A 23,463-nucleotide genomic window follows, 5' to 3' on the forward strand; every position below is an offset into this window, starting at 1 on the left:
CACCCTTAGATTTCCCATTGTTTTAGGTTTGTTAAAATAGACGGCTTAGATTTACCATTTTGTTTTAGGTTTGTTAAAATACAGCCCTTAGATTTACCATTGTTTTAGGTTTGTTAAAATAGAGGCTTAGATTTACCATTGCGTTAGGTTTTGTAAAATACAGCCTTAGATTTACCATTGTTTTAGGTTGTTTAAATACAGCCCTTAGATTTACCATTGTTTTGGTTTGTTAAAATAGAGGCTTAGATTTACCATTGCGTTAGGTTTGTTAAAATACAGCCCTTAGATTTACCATTGCGTTAGGTTTGTTAAAATATAGCCCTATATCTCCTAACCATTTTAATCCTTCCACTACACTACCTTAAACGCAATAGGGTCAGGCTGTCTAGTCTCGTATTGTGTTTCCCTACAGCTTAAGCCTGTTGGATGAGAGTGGCCGTGATGGCCCTCCTGCTTACACGTTCTGTTCTGAGTCCTCGGGATAATTAAAATCTTGCCTCATTGTGTTTTCAAAATGAGTGAGGAAACGGGGAGCCTAAAACCTGCCAAAAACAATTTCCCCTGCCCTCCACAATTCACACACATGCATACACACACACATACACCCGTTTGCCCTTGAAACTAAACAACACACATTCAGCCCTCTGATAACAGAGAGATTAATTGAAGTTATATTTTTTCATATGATGCTGGTGCTGATATGGGTTGAGACTGGTGGTGGTAGGGACCTGCAGCCCTAGGGTGCATCTCGTCTCAGCCCTTTTTCACTTCTACCCTCAGAAGTTTTTTTAACACCGTCTGAGGCCCTTTTTGCATAGTGAAATAGTTGTGTGTGCGGCATGCAGATGTGTGTGTAAAGGTACATTTCTGTGTATCTTATCGGCTATGGCCCCAGCGCACAGTTGGAGGCCGCCATGGCAGCAGCGGTCCCACAGTAACCATGTGGAATGTGGTTAGCCACTATGGCAGCAGCGGTCCCAACAGTAACCATGTGGAATGTGGTTAGCCACTATGGGCAGCAACGGTCCCCAGAGTAACATGTGGAATGTGGTTAGTCCACCATGGCAGCAGCGTTCCCCAGAGTAACCCTGTGGAGATGTGGTTAGTCACCATGGCAGCAGCGGTCCCCCACAGTAACCATGTGGAAAGTGGTTAGTCACATGGCAGCAGCGGTCTCCACAGTACCATGTGGAATGTGGTTAGCCACTATGGCAGCAGCGGTCTCCACAGTAACCATGTGGAATGTGGTTAGTCACCATGGCAGCAGCGGTCTCCACAGTAACCATGTGGAATGTGGTTAGCCACTATGGCAGCAGCGGTCCCCAGAGTAACCATGTGAATGTGGTTAGTCCACATGGCAGCAGCGGTCCCCACAGTAACCATGTGGAATGTGGTTAGCCACTATGGCAGCAGCGGTCCCGACAGTAACCATGTGGAATGTGGTTAGTCACCATGGCAGCAGCGGTCCCCACAGTAACCATGTGGAATGTAGTTAGCCACTATGGCAGCAGCGGTCCCCACAGTAACCCGTGGAATGTGGTTAGTCACCATGGCAGCAGCGGTCCCCAGAGTAACCATGTGGAATGTTGTTAGTTACCATGGCAGCAGCGGTCCCCAGAGTAACCATGTGGAACGTAGTTAGCCCTATGGCAGCAGCGGTCCCCACAGTAACCATGTGGAATGTGGTTAGCCACTATGGCAGCAGCAGTCCCACAGTAACCATGTGGAACGTGTTAGTCACCATGGCAGCAGCGGTCCACAGTAACCATGTGGAATGTGGTTAGCCACTATGGCAGCAGCGGTTCCCACAGTAACCATGTGGAATGTGGTTAGCCACTATGGCAGCAGCGGTCCCCACAGTAACCATGTGGAATGTGGTTAGCCACTATGGCTGCAGCGGTCCCCACAGTAACCATGTGGAATGTGGTTAGCCACTATGGCAGCGCGGTCCCCACAGTAACCATGTGGAATGTGGTTAGCCACCGTGGCAGCAGCGGTCCCCACAGTACCATGTGGAATGTGGTTAGCCACCGTGGCAGCAGCGGTCCCCACAGTAACCCTGTGGAATGTGGTTAGCCATATGGCAGCAGTGGTCCCAGAGTAACCCTGTGGAATGTGGTTAGCCACCGTGGCAGCAGTGGTCCCCACAGTAACCATGTGGAATGTAGTTAGCCACTATGGCAGCAGCGGTACCCACAGTAACCATGTGGAATGTGGTTAGCCACTATGGCAGCAGCGGTAGCCACAGTAACCATGTGGAATGTAGTTAGCCACCGTGGCAGCAGTGGTCCCAACAGTAACCATGTGAATGTAGTTAGCCACATGGCAGCAGTGGTCCCACAGTAACCATGTGGAATGTGTTTAGCCACCGTGGCAGCAGCGGTCCCCACAGTAACCATGTGGAATGTAGTTAGCCACTATGGCAGCAGCGGTACCCACAGTAACCATGTGGAATGTAGTTAGCCACTATGGCAGCAGCGGTCCCCACAGTAACCATGTGGAATGTGGTTAGCCACTATGGCAGCAGCGGTCCCACAGTAACCCTGTTGAATGTAGTTAGTCACCATGGCAGCAGTGGTCCCCACAGTAACCATGTGGAATGTGTTTAGCCACCGTGGCAGCAGCGGTCCCCACAGTAACCATGTGGAATGTAGTTAGCCACTATGGCAGCAGCGGTACCCACAGTAACCATGTGGAATGTAGTTAGCCACTATGGCAGCAGCGGTCCCCACAGTACCATGTGGAATGTGGTTAGCCACTATGGCAGCAGCAGTCCCCACAGTAACCCTGTTGAAGTAGTTAGCCACCATGGCAGCAGCGGTCCCCACAGTAACCATGTGGAATGTGGTTAGCCACCGTGGCAGCAGCAGTCCCACAGTAACCCTGTGGAATGTGGTTAGCCAATATGGAGCAGTGGTCCCCAGAGTAACCCTGTGGAATGTTGGTTAGCCACCGTGGCAGCAGTGGTCCCACAGTAACCATGTGGAATGTAGTTAGCCACTATGGCAGCAGCGGTTCCACAGTAACCATGTGGAATGTGGTTAGCCACTATGGAGCAGCGGTTCCCACAGTACCATGTGGAATGTGGTTAGTCACATGGCAGCAGCGGTCCCACATAACCATGTGGAATGTGGTTAGTCACCATGGCAGCAGCGGTCCCACAGTAACCATGTGGAATGTGGTTAGTCACATGGCAGCAGCGATCCCCACAGTAACCATGTGGTTAGTCCCATGGCAGCAGCGTTCCCCAGTAACCATGTGGAATGTAGTTAGCCACCATGGCAGCAGCGGTCCCCACAGTAACCATGTGGTTAGTCACCATGGCAGCAGCGTTCCCCCAGTAACCATGTGGAATGTAGTTAGCCACCATGGCAGCAGTGGTCCCACAGTAACCATGTGGAATGTGGTTAGTCACCATGGCAGCAGCGGTCCCCACAGTAACCATGTGGAATGTAGTTAGCCTACATGGCAGCAGCGGTCCCCACAGAACCATGTGGTTAGTCACCATGGCAGCAGCGTTCCCCACAGTAACCATGTGGAATGTAGTTAGCCACCATGGCAGCAGCGGTCCCACAGTAACCATGTGGAACGTGGTTAGTCACCATGGCAGCAGCGGTCCCCACAGTAACCATGTGGAATGTAGTTAGCCACCATGGCAGCAGCGGTCCCCACAGTAACCATGTGGAATGTGGTTAGCCACTATGGCAGCAGCGTCCCCACAGTAACCATGTGGAATGTGGTTAGTCACCATGGCAGCAGCGGGCCCACAGTAACCATGTGGAATGTGGTTAGTCACTGGGCAGCAGCGGTCCTACAGTAACCATGTGGAATGTAGTTAGCCACCATGGCAGCAGCGGTCCCAGTAACCATGTGGAATGTGGTTAGTCACCATGGCAGCAGGGTCCCAGAGTAACCATGTGGAATGTGGCTAGTCACCATGGCAGCAGCGATCCCCACAGTAACCCTGTGGAATGTGGTTAGCCACCGTGGCAGCAGCGGTCCCCAGAGTAACCCTGTGGAATGTGGTTAGCCACCGTGGCAGCAGCGTTCCCCACAGTAACCCTGTGGAATGTGGTTAGCCACCGTGGCAGCAGCGTTCCCACAGTACATGTGGAATGTGGTTCGTCACCATGGCAGCAGCGGTCTCCACAGTAAACATGTGGAATGTGGCTAGTCACCATGGCAGCAGCGGTCTCCACAGTAACCATGTGGAATGTAGTTAGTCACCTATGGCAGCAGCGGTCTCCACAGTAACCATGTGGATTGTGGTTAGCCACTATGGCAGCAGCGGTCCCCAGAGTAACCCTGTTGAATGTAGTTAGTCACCATGGCAAGCAGCGGTCTCCACAGTAACCACCACAGTAACCATGTGGAATGTAGTTAGTCACTATGGCAGCAGCGGTCCCCACAGTACCCATGTGGAATGTGGTTAGTCACTATGGCAGCAGCGGTCCCCAGAGTAACCCTGTGGAATGTGGTTGGTTTGGTGAACAGTACATTTTAAAACAGCATTCCCCTTTGGAAAGGAAAACAGCCCATAATAATGACCTATTTATTCACAGTGGAAACAGACATTCTACTGGTTCTATATAACTGCAGCAGTAAACTGCTCCCTGTGGTTTTGGCAGTAACCACTATACTGGCAACAGTTGGCAGTCTATTCTCAGAGTTGTACGTAATGTCCTCTGGTTATTCCCCTCTTATGTTGCCTTCTATTAATAAACCACAGAAGACCAGCTAATTCCACAAGACAGCCCTAGTGAATAGCAGGACTGGCCTCGGCTCAGACACTAATCGATGTTAGTGTGAGGATAGCTTTAAGCMGTGGTCCAGTCACTAACATCACAGAAAGTCCTAGACAAGTCTCTCCCTCCCTTTGCCCTCCCCTCTTACTCTGACTTTGTATTGTTCTTTTCATGTTTTCTCCTTCCGTTCCCTTCTGCTCTCCCTCACTCTTTTATTCTTCTCCCTCTTCCTATCACTCCATCCTACCAGTTAGCTGTAGGTTTTGACAGCTTTCCTGAGAGTGATAGTGTAGCTCTTTCTCTCTTCTCTCTCTCTCTATCTATATCTCTCTCTCTTCCCTCTCTCTCTCTATCTCTCTCTCTCTATATATATATATACATATTTCTCCCTCTCTCTAGAGGGAATAGTGACATTACATTTCAATCTTAATTTTCTGATGATTTGAACAAATAAGCACTTTTCTCTTGTCTGTAGACATTAACCTATTGAGCTGAAATGCAGGACCCTGCAGAGTGCATTGCCAGACCTTGAGTTTTGTTTGAAGTAAAGTGGATCTCTGTCAGAGAACTCAACAGGCAGTGGTCCAACCCTCTAGCCCGACACCCAGCATTTCAGATGTTGTCTTATTGAATAAATGCATCTCTCTCTCTTTGTGTCTGTCTCTGTCTCTCTCTCTCTCTTTCTTTGTGTTGTGTCTCTCTCCTCTCTTCCTCTGTTGTCTGTGCTGTCTTCTTCTGTTCTCTGTCTGTCTGTTCTTGTCTGTCCTGTCTGTCTGTGACTGTTCTTGTCTGTCTGTCTGTCTGTCTGTCTGTCTCTGTCCTGTCTGTCTGTCTGTCTGTCTGTCTGTCTGTCTGTCTGTCTGTCTGTCTGTCTGTCTGTCTGTCTGTCTGTCTGTCTGTCTGTCTGTCTGTCTGTCTGTCTGTCTGTCTGTCTGTCTGTCTGCTCTCTCTCTCTCTCTCTCTCTCTCTCTCCTCTCTCTCTTTCTCTCTTCTCTCTCTCTCTCTCTCTCTCTTCTCTCTCTCTCTCTCCTCTCTCTCTTCTCTCTTCTCTCTCTCTCTCTCTCTCTTCTCTCTCTCTCTCTCTCTCTCTCTCTCTCTCTCTCTCTCTCTCTCTCTCTCTCCTCTCTCTCCTCTCTCTCTCTCTCTCCTCTCTCTCTCTCTCTCTCTGCTCTCTCTCTCTTCTCTCTCTCTGTTTCTGTGTTTTCTGTCTGTGTGTGTGTGTCTCTCTCTGTCTGTCTTTCTTTTCTTCGCTCTCTCTGTTCTCTCTCTCTTCTATGTCTCTGTGTCTGTGTGTCTCTGTCTCTCTCAGGCTGTGTTTGATGTGGACAAGACTAAAGGTCTGACTCTGATTGAGGTGTGGGAGGGGCTGACCCCAGAGGACATTAAGGCATGCACAGGAGCACACTTTGAGGTGAGTCATACAGGGACAGCCGGTCTGGTCACTCCAGGGTTGTGTTGTCCAAAGCAAGAACAATGCTTTAGCCAGACAACTTTCCACATAGGAAAGTTGCATATTTACTAGCTACAAAATAAACTTGAAACATGATACCCTCAGTAAATCCATATTTGACTTGAATTGTCTTCGTAACCCAGAAAACCAAGAGTGTTTATGAAAGGTAGCAGACTAAATTATTGATCCTGCTCAGTGAAATACTATCAATAGTAACAGATGGTTTCTCTCCTTTCAAAACTCTCTCTCTCTCTCTCACTCACTCTCGCTCTCACCCTCTCTGATGTCCAACAGGTGTCTCCAAACTTGAGGTCCATGCAGCAGGTCTAGAAGCTGGGGGAAGTGTCTGAGGAGAGGAACTATGGCTTGAAGGCTGTGTTAATCTCTCCGTATGTGTGAAGGAAGGAACACAAACTATGAACTAATCAACAAAGTTCATCCTAATGTTACTGAACACGGCTTCCGTCTACTAAATCATAACGTCACTGAAACATTACTGTAACATCCATTGATGTACAGTCATATGTGAGATGCATAAATAAGCCATGCCTAGTTTGGTTGTGGTTGTTAAGAAACCAACAGCGTGATGATGTTGAAGATATTATATGAATTGAATTGAAAATAATTGTTGTCCCTGACATAACTGAAGAGGAACTGTGTAATATGTATTTAGTAATAACGTCATGTTTTAATTAGATGTTTTATGCTACATCAACACAGAGGCTATTCTCTCCAAAATGTATAACACAAACAATGATGGACTTCATTCCAGTCAGTTGTCCCCTCCCTTCTGCACTTGTTCACTCCCCTCCTTAGACGTGCATCAGCCAGGTACTCCGGTAGATAGGTATACCCTGTAATTAATAGCTCCAACTAGTTTCAGACATACTGTGTTCATAGGTATACCCTGTAATTAACAGCTCCAACTAGTTTCAGACATACTGTGTTCATAGGTATACCCTGTAATTAACAGCTCCAACTAGTTTCAGACATACTGTGTTCATAGGTATACCCTGTAATTAACAGCTCCAACTAGTTTCAGACACTGTGTTCACTGATGCAGTGAAATGGGAATGAATTGGAGAAGGGAGGAAGCACAGCTCTGGTCTGACATCAAAACTGATATTATCTAGATTTTTATTTGCGTTTGAGCCTCTCCACTTCATCCTGGTTTGGTACTTCAGTTGAATGGTCAGCCTCATGGAAACAAACACTGAATAATACAGGCTACATGGTTTCAGGTATTTTAGCTACTACAATGTGAGGCCTTACATTTTCTACCCACACGTTTCCCTGCCCTGTATTTGTATATTATATTAAACTAGGTATGTTACCTTGATGTCCATTTTCTGTTGTATTGCTTTTCGCTGTCCCATCTTTTGCGTGTTGCACATAAGTCTCAAAATTCTTTAGCACTACTTCCTGAATAATTTTTTGATTTATGACACCTCAAATATTTCTTCATCATTTCTGTGTGACAGTGAAGGAAGGAATGAAGCATGTTGAGAGTATTGAACACGTCGGGCGATCTCTTGGTGAGTTGAGCTCTGTATCATTGTCAACAATTCATTGAACAAACTGAATGAATGCTCCATCTCTCCTCTGAGAAGCGGCAAGGCTGACTCAATCCTATCATATCGCTGCACTGTATGTTCTGCCCTAAAGTTCCTCCTTCATTAGCCACGTTTCACATCATTTAGCTCCGAGGGAATTAACTTGTTCCTTTCTTTGTCAACACAGCAGGTTCCCGGTCGCTATTTGGATGATTGGCAGGCAATGACATTTTTGAATCGATTTGTCCACTTGAGAAGAGCGAGCGGTCCAGTTACCTGAGGGATTTTACATAATTCTAGATTGCAACCAGAGGTTCTTCTTCACTCTTGGGGTTCAAAGAGAATATAGATGTTGTATCAGCAACTGGAAAAAAGGTCAAATTGTTGCGAATATGTTGGTAGCACATCAGGGGTACACATTTCTAATTATAAGYCGAAGTAGATGTATAATTTTGCCTATTTAGACAAAACATGTTTTTGAGTGAGGTTTCTTTTAAACTCTGGCCTGGCGTCAAAATATGTCCAATGTTATGAATTTATTCAGTGCTTGACTTGGGCTGAAATATGTATCATTCTAGGTACCGGTCCTGTTTACATTTAGGTGCAGGAGCTCCACAATACTTTTGAGCTGATATTCTAAAAGACCTCAAACAGTAGACATGTTGAGGTGCCGGTACTCTGCTCAGGTGAGCTCATCCCCAAGTCAAAAACTGCATTTATTCAAGTAAAACTACAAATCCAGACAAGCGAGAAGATAACATCAATCGGTTAACGTGTCTTATTCCCAAGACGCTTCTCCAGAAAGCGCTGGAAAGCAGATTTGATCAATTCAGCACCACAGGAGTGGACAGCGGCGCTATACACCGACGGGCAAATACAAAGCCATGGATGCAGTACTTGTAGTGGAGAGCAGGAGAGCCATTCGCGGTTTCAACCAGAAAGGGACATAGAACTGATAATTGAATTAAGTCAACTGACGATGGCTGGGCCCACCATCAATTCAATGACTTCACAGGAATACATCACTCGCCCGCAATGAGATCACCCTAAAATTACAATTATCAAAAACACAACTCTTTATCGACATATCCTATGAAACGTGTTTGATATCCACATGTTCGCGCCATTCAGGGGGTGTGGCGTGAACTCGCTCACAGGCGCGCTGGTGTGTGTGTGTTGCGTATATGTGGGTGAGTAGTAAGGGGAGCGAGCGCTGCATAGAGAAAGAGCACTCAACGCTCGCGCAGGCAGAGAGTGGGAATATAGTGCGCGGTGGCATGGCTTCCTCTCACGGGAAAAGCGAACCCAGGTTCGCCGACTGGATGGCAAATTTACCGGAGAGCATGCACAGCATCCCGCTCACCAACCTGGCCATTCCTGGTAAGCGCTTTCACGGCTGCGTAAAGGTGCGCATTGAAGTGTTGGAAATATGTATTGCTGATCTTGCAGTGAAGTCATTTAGGCTTCTTCCATAGATTATAGACATTTTACGTTTTAGTCATTTAGCAGACGCTCTTAGCCAAACCGGCTTTACAGGAGCAATTAGGTTAAGTGCCTTGCTCAGGGCACATCCGAGTTTCCACCTAGTCCGCTCGGGATTCGAACCAGCGACCTTTCGGTTACTGGTTCGGTTAACGCTGCCGCCCCCGTCCAGATATTTCTTGTTGTGTTATGTGTCTATCTACGACAGAAATATTGAGTTGTAGAACTGACGGTGAAGTCAGTGACCTAGTCGATGACCTCTTCAGACGAATAACCGAGACAGAATTGTCAAATTCCATGCAAAAGGTTGTTTCGGTCTCACTAAAGTCGTAGGCTATAGGCTACAGTAGTCTCTCAAAAACACGCTGGAGAGATGGCACTTGTTGCGTTACGGCGAGAGTTATGTGTAAGTGCAACACTATCTTCAAACGAATAGGATACAGGTTGAGCTGCTAGGGCTCGATATGCTATGGCAAAGGCTGAGACGTGTGTCGAGGTCTATCGGCTTGATTAAAATCAAATGTGTCCTTGAGGGAGGGGTATGAATGATCTTACTAAAAGCTTGCTAACTCAAATTAATACATTAAAATGTCATTTCAACTAGTGGCCCGTTGTGCTCCTTTTAAATATGTTTTAATGTATAACTGAAATTGTCRCTTTTTTGTAGGATATAGCAGGTTATGTGCTAATTATGTGATCTTTGGCGGTGCGTAGGCTGTTAGCCTAAACGGGGCATAACAGGGTTCATTGCATTGCAACCATGATAGCCTATGCGCTGCTCATGAGTAGCCTACCGTCACATATTACGTTATAGTGTTATTTAAGTGTTGAATTTGTGGGTTTATTGATTTGTAGGGATCTCTAAATCCCCATTCAAAAGGTTTGTAGCCGGGTCAATCTCCTGTCTTTGCAGACTGTAGACATCCTTGACCCATTCAAAGACCTTCGTCCTTTCCTTCCTTGAGGAAACCAGTGATCTGACATAATCAGACTGCATATGGTCAAACGTTAAAAGCAAACCTTGCATATGCCTGCACCCTGCCTAGTTCATGGACTACATTCCCAAAAGTATGTGGACACCTGCTTGTCAAAAACATCTCATTCCAAAATCATGGGCATTAATATGGAGTTGCTCCCCACTTACGCTGCTATAACAGCCCACTAATCTGTGAAGGCTTTCCACTAGATGTTGGAACATTGCAGCAGGGACTTGCTTCCATTCAGTCAAAAGATCATTAGTGAGGTCGGCGTTCCAATTCATCCCTAAGGTGTTTGATAGAGTTAAAGTCAGGGCTCTTTGCAGGCCAGTCAAGTTCTTCCACATGATCTCGACAAACCATTTCTGTTTGCACCTTGCTTTGTGCACGGGGACATTGACATGTTGGGGGGGCGCAAGAGACAGCAGGGGTTCAAACTGTAGAACCCAGTTCCTACAATGCAAGGATGACATCATTTGAGGGCAAAAATAACAATGGCTTACTAGACATGTCTTTTATGAGTCATTTTCTGGATCAGAAATGAAACAGATGATATTGACATGAGGTGAGAAGAAACTTGTATATCTGGGAAATTCACATGCATATCAATAATGATTACTTACAGTTGAAGTCGGAAGTTTACATACACCTTAGCCAAAAACATTTAAACTCAGTTTTTCACAATTCCTGACATTTAATCCAAGTAAAAATTCCCTGTTTTAGGTCAGTTAAGATCACCACTTTATTTTAAGAATATGAAATGTCAGAATAATAGTAGAGAATGATTTCAGGTTTTATTTATTTCATCACATTCCCTGGGTGTCAGAAGTTTACATACATTCAATTAGTATTTAGTAGCATTGCCTTTAAATTGTTTAACTTGGGTCAAACATTTCGGGTAGCCTTCCACAAGCTTCCCACAATAAGTTGGGTGAATTTTGGCCCATTCCTCCAGACAGAGCTGGTGTAACTGAGTCAGGTTTGTAGGCCTCCTTGCTCGCACACGCTTTTTCAGTTCAGCCCACACATTTTCTATAGGATTGAGGTCAGGGCGTTGTAATGGCCACACCAATACCTTGACTTTGTTGTCCTTAAGCCATTTTGCCACAACTTTGGAAGTATGCTTGGGGTCATTGTCCATTTGGAAGACCCATTTGCGAACAAGCTTTTTCTTTCTGACTGATGTCTTTAGATGTTGCTTCAATATATCCACATAATTTTTCTGCCTCACGATGCCATCTATTTTGTGAAGTGCACAAGTCCCTCCTGCAGCAAAGCACCCCCACAACATGATGCTGCCACCCCTGTGCTTCACGGTTGGGATGGTGTTCTTTGGCTTGCAAGCCTCCCCCTTTTCCCTCCAAACATAACGATGGTCATTATTGCCAAACAGTTCTATTTTTGTTTCATCAGAACAGAGGACATTTCTCCAGAAAGTACGATCTTTGTCCACATGTGCTGTTGCAAACCGTAGTCTGGCTTTTTTATGGAGGTTTTGCCTTTCAGGTTACGTTGATATAGGACTCGTTTTACTGTGGATATAGATACTTTTGTACCTGTTTCCTCCAGCATCTTCACAAGGTCCTTTGCTGGTGTTCTGGGATTTGATTTGCACTTTTTGCACCAAAGTACGTTCATCTCTAGGAGACAGAACGTGTCTCCTTCCTGAGCAGTATGACGGCTGCGTGGTCCCATGGTGTTTATACTTGCGTACAGATGGTACCTTCAGGTGTTTGGAAATTGCTGCCAAGGATGAACCAGACTTGTGGAGGTCAACATTTTCTTTTCTGAAGTCTTGGCTGATTTCTTTTGATTTTCCTGTGATGTCAAGCAAAGAGGCACTGAGTTTGAAGGTAGGCCTTGAAATACATCCACAGGTATGCCTCCAATTGACTCAAATGATGTCAATTAGCCTATCAGAAGCTTCTAAAGCCATGCCATAATTTTCTGGAATTTTCCAAGCTGTTTGAAGGCACAGTCAACTTAGTGTATGTAAACGTCTGATCCACTGGAATTGTGATACAGTGAATTATAATTGAAATAATCTGTCTGTTAACAATTGTTGGAAAAATGACTTGTGTCATGCACAAAGTAGCTGTCCTAACCGACTTACTAAAACTATAGTTTGTCYACAAGAAATTTGTGGAGTGGTTGAAAAACGAGTTTTAATGTCTCTATCCTACGTGTATGTAAACTTCCGACTTCAACTGCATATGCAGATAATGAGATGATGTAGTTAGCTATAGCCAGACAGTGTATTCACAATCAATTTGATGAGGTTAAAACTTCTTCGTACATGCACATTTGTGGCCTGCTGGAGGTCATTTTGCAGGGCTCTGGCAGTGCTCCTCCTTGCACAAAGGCGGAGGTAGCGGTCCTGCTGCTGGGTTGTTGCCCTCCTACGGCCTCCTCCACGTCTCCTGATGTACTGGCCTGTCTCCTGGTAGCGCCTCCATGCTCTGGACACTACGCTGACAGACACAGCAAACCTTCTTGCCACAGCTCGCATTGATGTGCCATCCTGGATGAGCTGCACTACCTGAGCCACTTGTGTGGGTTGTAGACTCCGTCTCATGCTACCACTAGAGTGAAAGCACCGCCAGCATTCAAAAGTGACCAAAACATCAGCCAGGAAGCATAGGAACTGAGAAGTGGTCTGTGGTCACCACCTGCAGAACCACTCCTTTATTGGGGGTGTCTTGCTAATTGCCTATAATTTCCACCTTTTGTCTATTCCATTTGCACAACAGCATGTGAAATGTATTGTCAATCAGTGTTGCTTCCTAAGTGGACAGTTTGATTTCACAGAAGTGTGATTGACTTGGAGTTACATTGTGTTGTTTAAGTGTTCCCTTTATTTTTTTGAGCAGTGTATATTTTTGTTGGATACCCAATTTGACATGCTCCTATGAACTTAACATGTTGGTGCTCATGGGGCCTTTTACATGGAAATTACCATAAGTTTATGTATCATCTATTCACATCATATGCTATAGCAATCAGGTGCCTGACGGCACAGTCGATGACGTGGCACGCAATCATTGTTTGATACATGCAACGTTTGAGCAGGGGAACACGATGCACATCTCGTTTTCTCTGATCTATCCTCAGAGACTAAAGAGGAGTGGCATGACATACTCCACTCCTCCCAATGGAGGACACACACACTTCATAAATCTTCAGGGTATTTTGCGATGTGATTTGCAATCGAGCATCGCCGCGTAACATAAAAGACTGGGAAATGAACTGCCAGAGATAGCCCTGCAGCCAAGAGGTCTAGTTAAATCATGTAACACAACTGCAATTCCACCTGCTTATATATCAATATCCCTGAAAGCAGAAATAGCCCCATAAGCCATTCACTTATTGATTTCTCCTGGTGCTGTTGTGTTATTTGTTTATTTGGATCCCCATGAGCTTTTGCAGAGGCAGCAGCTATTCTTCCTGTAGTCCACAAAAAACACCAAACATAACAAAACACTGCTAGACAAGAACAATCCCACACATTTTTTTATAAAACGATATACAACAAAATAAAAACAACTTTGTCAAAAAGACTTGACCATGATAACTGATCATCCAATATTATATCTAGATGTTTAGCTTGCTCAATGGTCACCCTTTATACACAACTCCAGTTGAGGTGTAGATCTTAGCATTTTTAACCAAATACAATGCTTTTAGATTTATTTAAGACCAGTTTTTTTTACGAATCACCCATTCTGATACTGACTAACTCCTTATTAAGAATTTCAATGATCTCACTGGCTTTGGGTGCTGACATGTAGTGTCGAATCATCCACATACATAGTCATTCTAGCATTGTGTAAGACCAGTTGTAAATCATTTGTAAAAATAGAGAAGAGCAACCGTCCAAGGCAACTGCCCTGAGGGACACCGCACTGTACATAGTGGTTCCTCTTTTAAAAGTTGTGCGCTAACACCGCGGGACTTAGAGGTACCCAGCGTCACGGCTTCATTGTTCCAGACCACCGCAAGGGGAAGTTAGAGCACTCATTATACATTTGGGTCCCAAGGTTTTTATATGACCAATCATATCGAGTGGTTCTGATGACGAATTTGATGCGAGCCACCCGTCCCTGGTGACTTTCTTCAGCAAAGATGGCTGACAAAACATTACGGTGGAGGCAAATGTAAGTCATTATAACGTCATAACGAGTCAAGCAAAACATTTACAATTGAGAGGAATATGTAAGTTAATGCAGAGACGAATGATTGTGCATATTTATGAAAATTGCTATTTAGCAAGTTAGTTGACTAMTTAACATTAGCCAGCTAACTAGCTGGTGTTATGACATGAGTGACTTTGTCATTCGTGTTTAATGTTTTAGGAATTCCTGAGAGAACCAGCAAACCAGGCTGTCGTCTTGGGAAACAGTGGATGTAAAGAATCTAGCCAGCTAAAGCACTTACTGCAAATTTAATGTACAATTGTGTAAGCTTGCCTTGCTTATATTTGGCATGCAATACATCTGAAGTAACATAGCTAGCTAACTATTTATTTGCTTATTGTGTAGTGGAGGATAAAAATAACATAACTGTATGCCTATGGATGTGTAGCTGGCTACAGTATGTAGCCGATCTGTGTATGAACCCTAAAACGTCTGTTATGAATGTTAGTCCAGAACCTATGAACCTCAGCTATCGTAGTTGTTGTATCGACTACAAGTCTGAATGGCATTAATAAAGCCTATGGATTGAGTATAATAACTTTATTGTGCCAAGGTTGCAAGTCCTATATACATGTGTGGTAATAACTACAGTACATGAGATGAGCCTGTACATTGAATATATTCACTAATCATGTACTCTTCCTTGGCAAATAAAGGTGTGGTTCAGGTATTTGTATTTATTATGGATCCCCAGTAGCTGCTGCCAAAGCAGCAGCAGTAGCTACTCTTCCTGGGGTCCTGCAAAATTCAGGCAGTTATACAATTTAAAGAACATTACAATACAGTCACAGATTACTCAACACACTGTGTGCCTTCAGGCCCCTACTCCACCACTACCACATATCTGCAGTACTAAATCCGTGTGTATGCATGTGTCTGTGCCAATGTTTGCGTTGCTTCAGTCCCCGCTGTTCCATAAGGTGTTTTCAAAAATGTGTTATCTTTTTTTTTTTAATCTAATTTTACTGCTTGCATCAGTCACTTGATGTGGAATAGAGTTCATTGTAGTCATGGATCTATGTAGTACAGTGTGCCTCCCATAGTCTGTTCTGGACTTGGGGACTGTGAAGAGACCTCTTGTGGGGTATGCATGGGTGTCTGCACTGTGTGCCAGTAGTTTAGACAGACAGCTCAGTGCATTCAACATCTCCATACCTCTCACAAATAAAAGTAGAGATGAAGTCAATCTCTCCTCCACTTTCAGCCAGGAGAGATTGACATGCATATTATTAATATTAGCTCTCTGTGTACATCCAAGGGCCAGCTGGGCTGCCATGTTCTGAGCCAATTGCAATTTTCCTAAGTCCCTCTTTGTGGCACCTGAACACACGACTGAAAAGTAGTCCAGGTGCATCAAAACTAAGGCCTGTAGGACCTGCCTTGTTGATAGTGCAGAGCATTGCTTTATTGTATACATACTTCTTCTCCCCATCTTAGCTACTACTGCATCAATATATTTTGACCATGACAGTTTACAATCTATGGTTACTCAGAGCAGTTTAATCATCTCAACTTGCTCAATTTCCACATGATTTATTACAAGACTTAGTTCAGGTTTAGGATTTAGTGAGTGTTTTGTTCCAAATACAATGCTTTTAGTTTTAGAAATATTCAGGGATTAATTATTCCTTGCCACCCACTCTGAAACTAACTGCTGCTCTTTGTTGAGTGTTGCTGCAGTAGCTGATGTGTGTCATGTCTTTACTATGGATTAAATGATAATGCATGCTATTTTATAAAATCAATTCTCTGTTATTAATATTACCTGATTAAACTAATCATGTAAATGTAATTAACTAGGAAGTCAGGGCACAACGGAATAATGTTTATAGAGCTGTTGTCTTCTGAATAAACTCTTAAAGACCTGGTAATATTTTATATCAAAAGCAGTCAATTATTAATCATCACCTTAATCAGTCTCAACCAAGAATTTTACAACATTCAGATATCTTCACGAACCCTGGCTAACAAGTCAGCAATACACTAATTTGGTTTATCTATTTACTAAATACCTAAATAATCACACAGAATTACATATACACAGGATGGATCATACATTGATTACTTATGTCATACAAGGAAACTTCCCTAGCGGACAAAACTGATATGATTGCTGGTTACACAAAGAAGACTGAGGAACAAGATGATTGGGTCTCAATCGGACCTCATGAAGCTATGCCATCAAAAATAGAATCTTATGCCTTCTAAATAACCGTTCATTCGGAAAAGGAAAATGCAAGAAATATATTGACTCTGAGCTGCGCTTCGATAGATTGGTCAAAGATGGAAGGCTGGGTTGCCCAGCAGAGATCTCCCTTGTCCTTTGAATAATATTTCTGGGTGGATACGTTGTAGTCTGTCGTCATGTGGTAGACGAATACGTTGTAGTACCCTGTCGTCGTGTGGTAGAACGGATACGTTGTAGTACCCTGTCGTCGTGTGGTAGAACGGATACGTTGTAGTACCCTGTCGTTCTAAAGAGATTGTCCGTCCTTGCCTAGACCACGCATGTTTACAGCTGCTGCTGATAACTCGACGTCTAGGATGTATCACTTCTTTAGTGAATAAGTTCAAAGTTCATACCAAGTTGCCATACTAAACTCAGCAAAAAAAGAAATGGTCCTTTTACAGGACCCTGTCTTTCAAAGATATTTGGATTTTTACGAATTAACTTCACAGATCTTCATTGTAAAGGGTTTAAACACTGTTTCCCATGCTTGTTCAATTAACCATAAATAATTAATGAACATGTACCTGTGGAACGGTTGTTAACCCTTTCACACGTACCATCACAAGGGTGTGATCGTTCTACAGTGGTCCCTGAAGCGTACGATCACACCCGTGTGATTTAGAATGCTTATTTAGAACGGCCAGTTTCGAATGAGGCAACAATCAGCATTTGAGCTGGCACCACTTTTTTTCAGAAACTATTTACACAAACTGTCCTTACAAAGTTATGTCCAGAATGTGAGCAGTTTATTTTTGGATGCAATGTTCAGATATTCACAGAAGTATCTATAGCATAACACAATCATCCAAACCGGAAAAATGTAGGCTACATTTGTCCGATTGACGCAACACAAGCGGTCATATTTTCGGTCATATTTTCTAACTCTGGCTGACATAAAATACAATATGAATTAATTAAGAGCAATTAATATTTATAATTAATCACATCACGGGTGTTGATTGAAATAATTGAGTAAAACACCTTCTAGAAATCGAAAGTAATCCGATTAGTTTCAGTGCGCAGACATGCTTTTTTTCCTCACAGAAACCTAAGAGAAGACAAGATGCGTTTGGTCTGTTTATAGTATGCATGTTATGGGGTGTGTTGTCTACCATCGTTCACATTCCACCATTCACTTCCTGAAGTTCTCAAAAAAATGAGTGAACCCTAACTCACCTCATTTTGTTATAGCATCTTTGGTCCGACAGACGATTACGTGGAACACAGAATGCATTGTATGTCAACAAACATGGCGCCACACATATCTGGAATTAGCTTAGKTCATCATTTTAATTTTTTTATTTAACCTTTATTTAACCAGTTAGGCTAGTTGAGAACAAGTTCTCATTTACAACTGCGACCTGGCCAAGATAAAGCAAAGCAGTGGGACACAAACAACAACAGAGTTACACGTGGGATAAACAAAAGTACAGTCAATAAAATAATAGAAAAATCTATATACAGTGTGTGCAAATGCTGTAAGGCAATAAATAGACCATAGTAGCAAAGTAATTACAATTTAGCAAATTAACACTGGAGTGATAGATGTGCAAGTAGAAATACTGGTGTGCAAAAAAAAGTAAATATGGGGATGAGGTAGGTAGTTGTATGATCTAATTACAGATGGGCTGTGTACAGCTGCAGCGATCGGTAAGCAGCTCAGATAGCTGATGTTTAAAGTTAGTGAGGGAGATAAGTCAACCAACTTCAGCGATTTATTAATTATTTTTTACATTTTAATTTAATTTCTTGCAATTCGTTCTAGTCATTGGCAGCAGAGATATGGAAAGGCGGCCAAAAGATGTGTTGGCTTTGGAGATGACCAGTGAGATATACCTGCTGGAGCGCGTGCTACGGGTGGGTATTATGGTGACCAGTGAGCTGAGATAAGGCGAAGCTTTACCTAGCAAGGACTTATAGATGACCTGGAGCCAGTGGGTCTGGCAACGGATATGTAGCGAGGGCCAGCCGACAAGAGCATACAGGGCGCAGTGGTGGGTGGTATATGGTGCTTTGGTGACAAAGCGGATGGCACTGTGATAGACTGCATCCAGTTTGCTGAGTAGCGTGTTGGAGGTTATTTTGTAAATGACATCGTCGATGATCGGTAGGATAGTCAGTTTTACGAAGGTATGTTTGGCAGCGTGAGTGGAGGCTTTGTTGCGAAATAGCAAGCCAGTTCTAGATGTAATTTTGGATTGGAGATGCTTAATATGAGTCTGGAAGGAGTGTTTAGTCTAGCCAGACACCTAGGTATTTGTAGTTGTCCACATATTCTAAGTCCAAACCATCCAGAGTAGTGATGCTAGTCGGGCGGGTGCGGCCAGCGATCGGTTGAAGAGCATGCATTTAGTTTTACTAGCATTTAAGAGCAGTTGTAGGCCACGGAAGGAGTGTTGTATGGCATTGAAGCTCGTCTGGAGGTTAGTTAACACAGTGTCCAAAGAAGGGCCAGATGCAAACAGAAGGGTGTCGTCTGCATAGAGGTGGATCAAGGAATCGCCCGTAGCAAGAGCGACATCATTGATATATACAGAGAAAAGAGTCGGCCCGAGAGTTGAACCCTGTGGCACCCCCATAGACTGCCAGAGGTCCGGACAACAGGCCCTCCGATTTGACACACTGAACTCTATTAGAGAAGTAGTTGGTGAACCAGACGAGGCAGTCATTAGAGAAATCAAGGCTATTGAGTCAGCCGATAAGAATGCAGTGATTGACAGAGTCGAAAGCCTTGGCCAGGTCGATGAATACGGCAGCACAGTATTGTCTATTATCGATGGTGGTTATGATATCGTTTAGGACCTTGAGCGTGGCTGAGGTGCGCCCGTGACCACCTCGGAAATCAGATTGCATAGTGGAGAAGGTACGGTGGGATTCAAAATGGTCGGTGATCTGTTTGTTAACTTGGCTTTTGAAGACTTTAGAAAGGCAGGGCAGGATGGATTTAGGTCTGTAACAGTTTGGGTCTAGAGTGTCACCCCCTTTGAAGAGGGGGATGACCGCAGCAGCTTTCCAATCTTTAGGAATCTCGGACGATACGTAAGAGGTTGAACAGACTAGTAAAAGGGGTTGCAGCAATGGCACCGGATAATTTTAGAAAGAGAGGGTACAACCACAATTTAGTGAAATGTATACCTTCCTGGTGACAGTCATTCTCATAGGGATAGTAAAGAACTCCCTAAGAGAATATTGGAGCTCCTATGTTTGCAACTCCTTTCTTGCCACCCTCTTTTCCCAGACTGCTTCCTAGTTCTGCTGCGATGACTGCATTTCATCAACAATGCTACTGCCATCCTAAATGACCCGTTATACAAAATAAGAAATGTCAACAGCTGGCAGTAAAGTGGCATGACAAACGAAACATCCATGTCCTCTCCACTGTCCATACAGCAACCATGTCGGCCACCAGGAAAGTGGACCAACTGAGGGGAGAGAGAAAAATCAAACCAGACTGCGTTCTTGACTATAACCTCAAAATGGGGCAGTGGATACAGCGGACATGATAAACAGTTTTGTGGAATGCACTCAGAAAACGACCAAGTGGTATATTGTTCAATTTTTCCAGGGTAGCTTCAAAATACAACAAGCCAATACTTCTCTGACGCAAATAGCATTGTTTTACAGAGCTAATAGAAGAATGTAGCTAGCTATATAAGCACGATTGAATATAACACCATAAAGGTTATGAAATGAGTAACGTCCCCTCGCGTGTCCACGGTTATAAGGAAAATACACAAATATATTATGCTCCATACACACACTGAGCTACAGTAGAAACGGTATAACACGACACACAGAWACTATTATAACGTAATAAGGCACTTACTTTGATAGAAAGGCAGTCTGGATTTGAACCTGGGTGTCTATAGTGACGCCTCTAGCACTGAGACATTGTGCCTTAGACAGCTACGCCACCTGGGAGTCATAAGGCCAGGGTAGCTTCAAAATACAACACAAGCTAATACTTCTCTGACGCAATTAGCATTGTTTTACAGAGCTAATAGAAGAATGTAGCTAGCTACCTAATCATTGAGTATAACACCATAAAGGTTATGAAATGAGTAACATTACCTCATGTGTCCGCGGTTATAAGGAATATACACAAATATTATGTTACAGTAGAAACGACAACACGACATGCAGAAACTATTATAACGTAATAAGGCACATACTTTGATAGAAACGCACACATTTCCATAGTTATTATTGGTAACGAAAACAACTATGACTGAGATTCAGGCAACAGACAGAAAATGTGAACGTGTGTGCAGGACGGGAGATGAGCAAATGTGTGTAAGTGCTGTGCTTGTTGAGTGTACTTCCCTATAAGCATGCTGAAATTCTGTAAATTTGTTCACTGAAATAGCATTGTATCTGGTCAAACACAATTTTTCCCAGAAGTTTACAAAGGGTTGGTAACCAGCTGATTGGTCGGCTATTTGAGCCAGTGAAGGGGGTTTTACTATTCTTGGGTAGCGGAATGGCTTTAGCTTCCCTCCAGGCCTGAGGGCACACGCTCTCTAGTAGGCTTAAATTGAAGATGTGGCAAAGAGGAGTGGCAACATCGTCTGCTATTATCCTCAGTAATTTTCCATCCAGATTGTCAGACCCCGTTGACTTGTTATTGTTGACAGACAATCATTTTTTCACCTCTTCCACACTGACTTTACGGAATTCAAAACAATGTTTGTCTTTCATAATTTGGTCCGATATACTTGGATGTGTAGTGTCAGCTTTTGTTGCTGGCATGTCATGGTTACGTTTGCTAATCTTGCCAATGAATAAATCATTAAAGTTGTTTGCAATATCAGTGGGCTTTGTGATGAACGAGCCATCTGATTCAATGAATGAAAAAGCCGATTTTGGCTTTTTTCCCCCAAAATTAAGGTGCTCCAAAGCTTTTTACTATCATTCTTTATGTAATCTATCTTTGTTTCATAGTGTAGTTTTTTAAAATTTAGTTTAGTCACATGATTTCTTAATTTGCAGTACGTTTGCCAATCAGTTAGGCTGCCAGACTTAATTGCCATACCTTTTTGCCTCATCCCTCTCAACCATACAATATTTCAATTCCTCATCAATCCAGGGGGATTTAACAGTTTTTAGTCATTTTCTTAATGGGTGCGAGCTTATTAGTAACTGTGATAAGTCGTTTCATAAATGTGTCAAGTGCAGCGTCTGGTTGCTCTTCGTTACACACCACAGACCAGCACATCTTCTTTACATCATCAACACATGAATCACTACAAAACTTATTGTATGACCTCTTATACACTATATTTGTCCCAGCCTTTGGAACTTTGGTTTTCCTAGATATGGCTATTCTATTGTGATCACTACATCCTATGGATTTGGATACTGCTTTAAAGCAAATATCTGTATTCATGGGGCGGCAGGGTATCCTAGTGGTTAGAGCGTTGGACTAGTAACCGAAAGGTTGCAAGTTCAAATCCCCGAGCTGACAAGGTACAAATCTGTCGTTCTGCCCCTGAACAGGCAGTTAACCCACTGTTCCTAGGCCGTCATTGAAAATAAGAATTTGTTCTTAACTGACTTGCCTAGTTAAATAAAGGTAAAATAAAAAAAATCCTGTGCTGTTTGTAACTACCCTGGTAGGTTGATTGATAACTGGTTACAGTTTGAAGTTTTTTTCCTGAGTGGGCAGCATGATGATAGCCAGTCAATTTTCAATCACCCAGAAAATATACTTATATCACATGCATTTCACACATATTATCCAGATACTGACTGTTAGCACTTGGTGGTCTATAGCAGCTTCTCACAAGAATGGGCTTTAGATGAGGCAGATGAACCTGTAGCCATATTACTTCAACAGTATTTAACATTGGATCGTCTCTAAGCTTTACAAGAATGTGGTTCTGAATATAGACCGTAACACCGTCTCCGTTGGCATTTCTGTCTTTTCGGTAGATGTTATAACCATGGGCTGCAGGTAGCTTAGTGGTTAGAGCGTTGGATTAGTAACCGGAAGCTTGTAGGATCAAATCCCTGAGCTGACAAGGTAAAAAACTGTTGTTCTGCCCTTGAACAAGGCGGTTAACCCACCAACCCAGGTCATGACCAACCCAGGTCATCATTGAAAATAAGAATTTTCTTAACTGACTTGACTAGTTAAAGGTACAAAATATATATATATTGCTACCACTGTATCATCAAAGATATTATCTAAATGAGTTTCAGAGATAGTCAGAATATGAATGTCATCTGTTACAAGCAAGTTATTGACTCCATGGACCTTGTTTCTTAGGCTACATAAGTTAATATGGCCTATTTTTAGCACTTTTATGGGTTGCTTGATTGATAAGCTTCACAGTAAAGCATTAAAATCAGAGGTAGACTTACTCAGGTTATTTACATTGGAGCTGATAGTGCAGGGTGAGCTGCATAAAGTGGTCTTCCTACTATTGCACACCGCCTCAGTGCTAACAGTGTAGCTCTGGTTTATAGGCTCATGAATACTGCATACAAAAGCTGTAGGATAAACAGATGTACAGTATTCGGTGCAATTAGGGGTACATAAATTAAATTACTTACATTGTTTGTCAATGCCCCTAAGATGATGTACATTTGGTGCAGCGTTATGACGACTTTGTCACAATGGTAGGGTTTAACTGAGCTGGTCTTGGATCATTTACCAGTCATTGTTTCAACGCAGCCTTGAAATGCGTGGACAGAGTCCAGGAGCCAAGATGATTTGGATGCACTCTGTCATTCCTGTAGAGTATCTTCTGTTTGTCAAAGTTATCAATAAAAGTGACTCCAGCAGAGCTACGGTAGTCTTTTAGCCAGATGTGTAATGCCAGAAGTCTGCT

At 43.4% G+C, this 23,463-nt stretch overlaps 1 protein-coding gene and 1 pseudogene across 1 annotated transcript in view; both read left to right on the top strand.

Moving 5' to 3' along the window:
• The window catches only part of LOC111957576 (succinyl-CoA:3-ketoacid coenzyme A transferase 1, mitochondrial-like), a 132,400-nt pseudogene extending 124,866 nt beyond the window's left edge, over window positions 1–7,534 (top strand).
• A 1,380-nt stretch (window positions 7,535–8,914) lies between these two features.
• Window positions 8,915–23,463, top strand: part of LOC111957407 (PI-PLC X domain-containing protein 3) — a 54,119-nt gene continuing 39,570 nt past the window's right edge. Inside the window, exon 1 of the mRNA XM_023978209.2 lies at window positions 8,915–9,128. Coding sequence (XP_023833977.1) covers window positions 8,933–9,128 — 196 coding nt within the window. The 5' untranslated portion in view covers window positions 8,915–8,932. The remainder of the gene's footprint in view (window positions 9,129–23,463) is intronic.

This window comes from Salvelinus sp. IW2-2015, linkage group LG33 (assembly GCF_002910315.2).
Source record: "Salvelinus sp. IW2-2015 linkage group LG33, ASM291031v2, whole genome shotgun sequence".
Lineage (NCBI taxonomy): Eukaryota > Metazoa > Chordata > Actinopteri > Salmoniformes > Salmonidae > Salvelinus > Salvelinus sp. IW2-2015.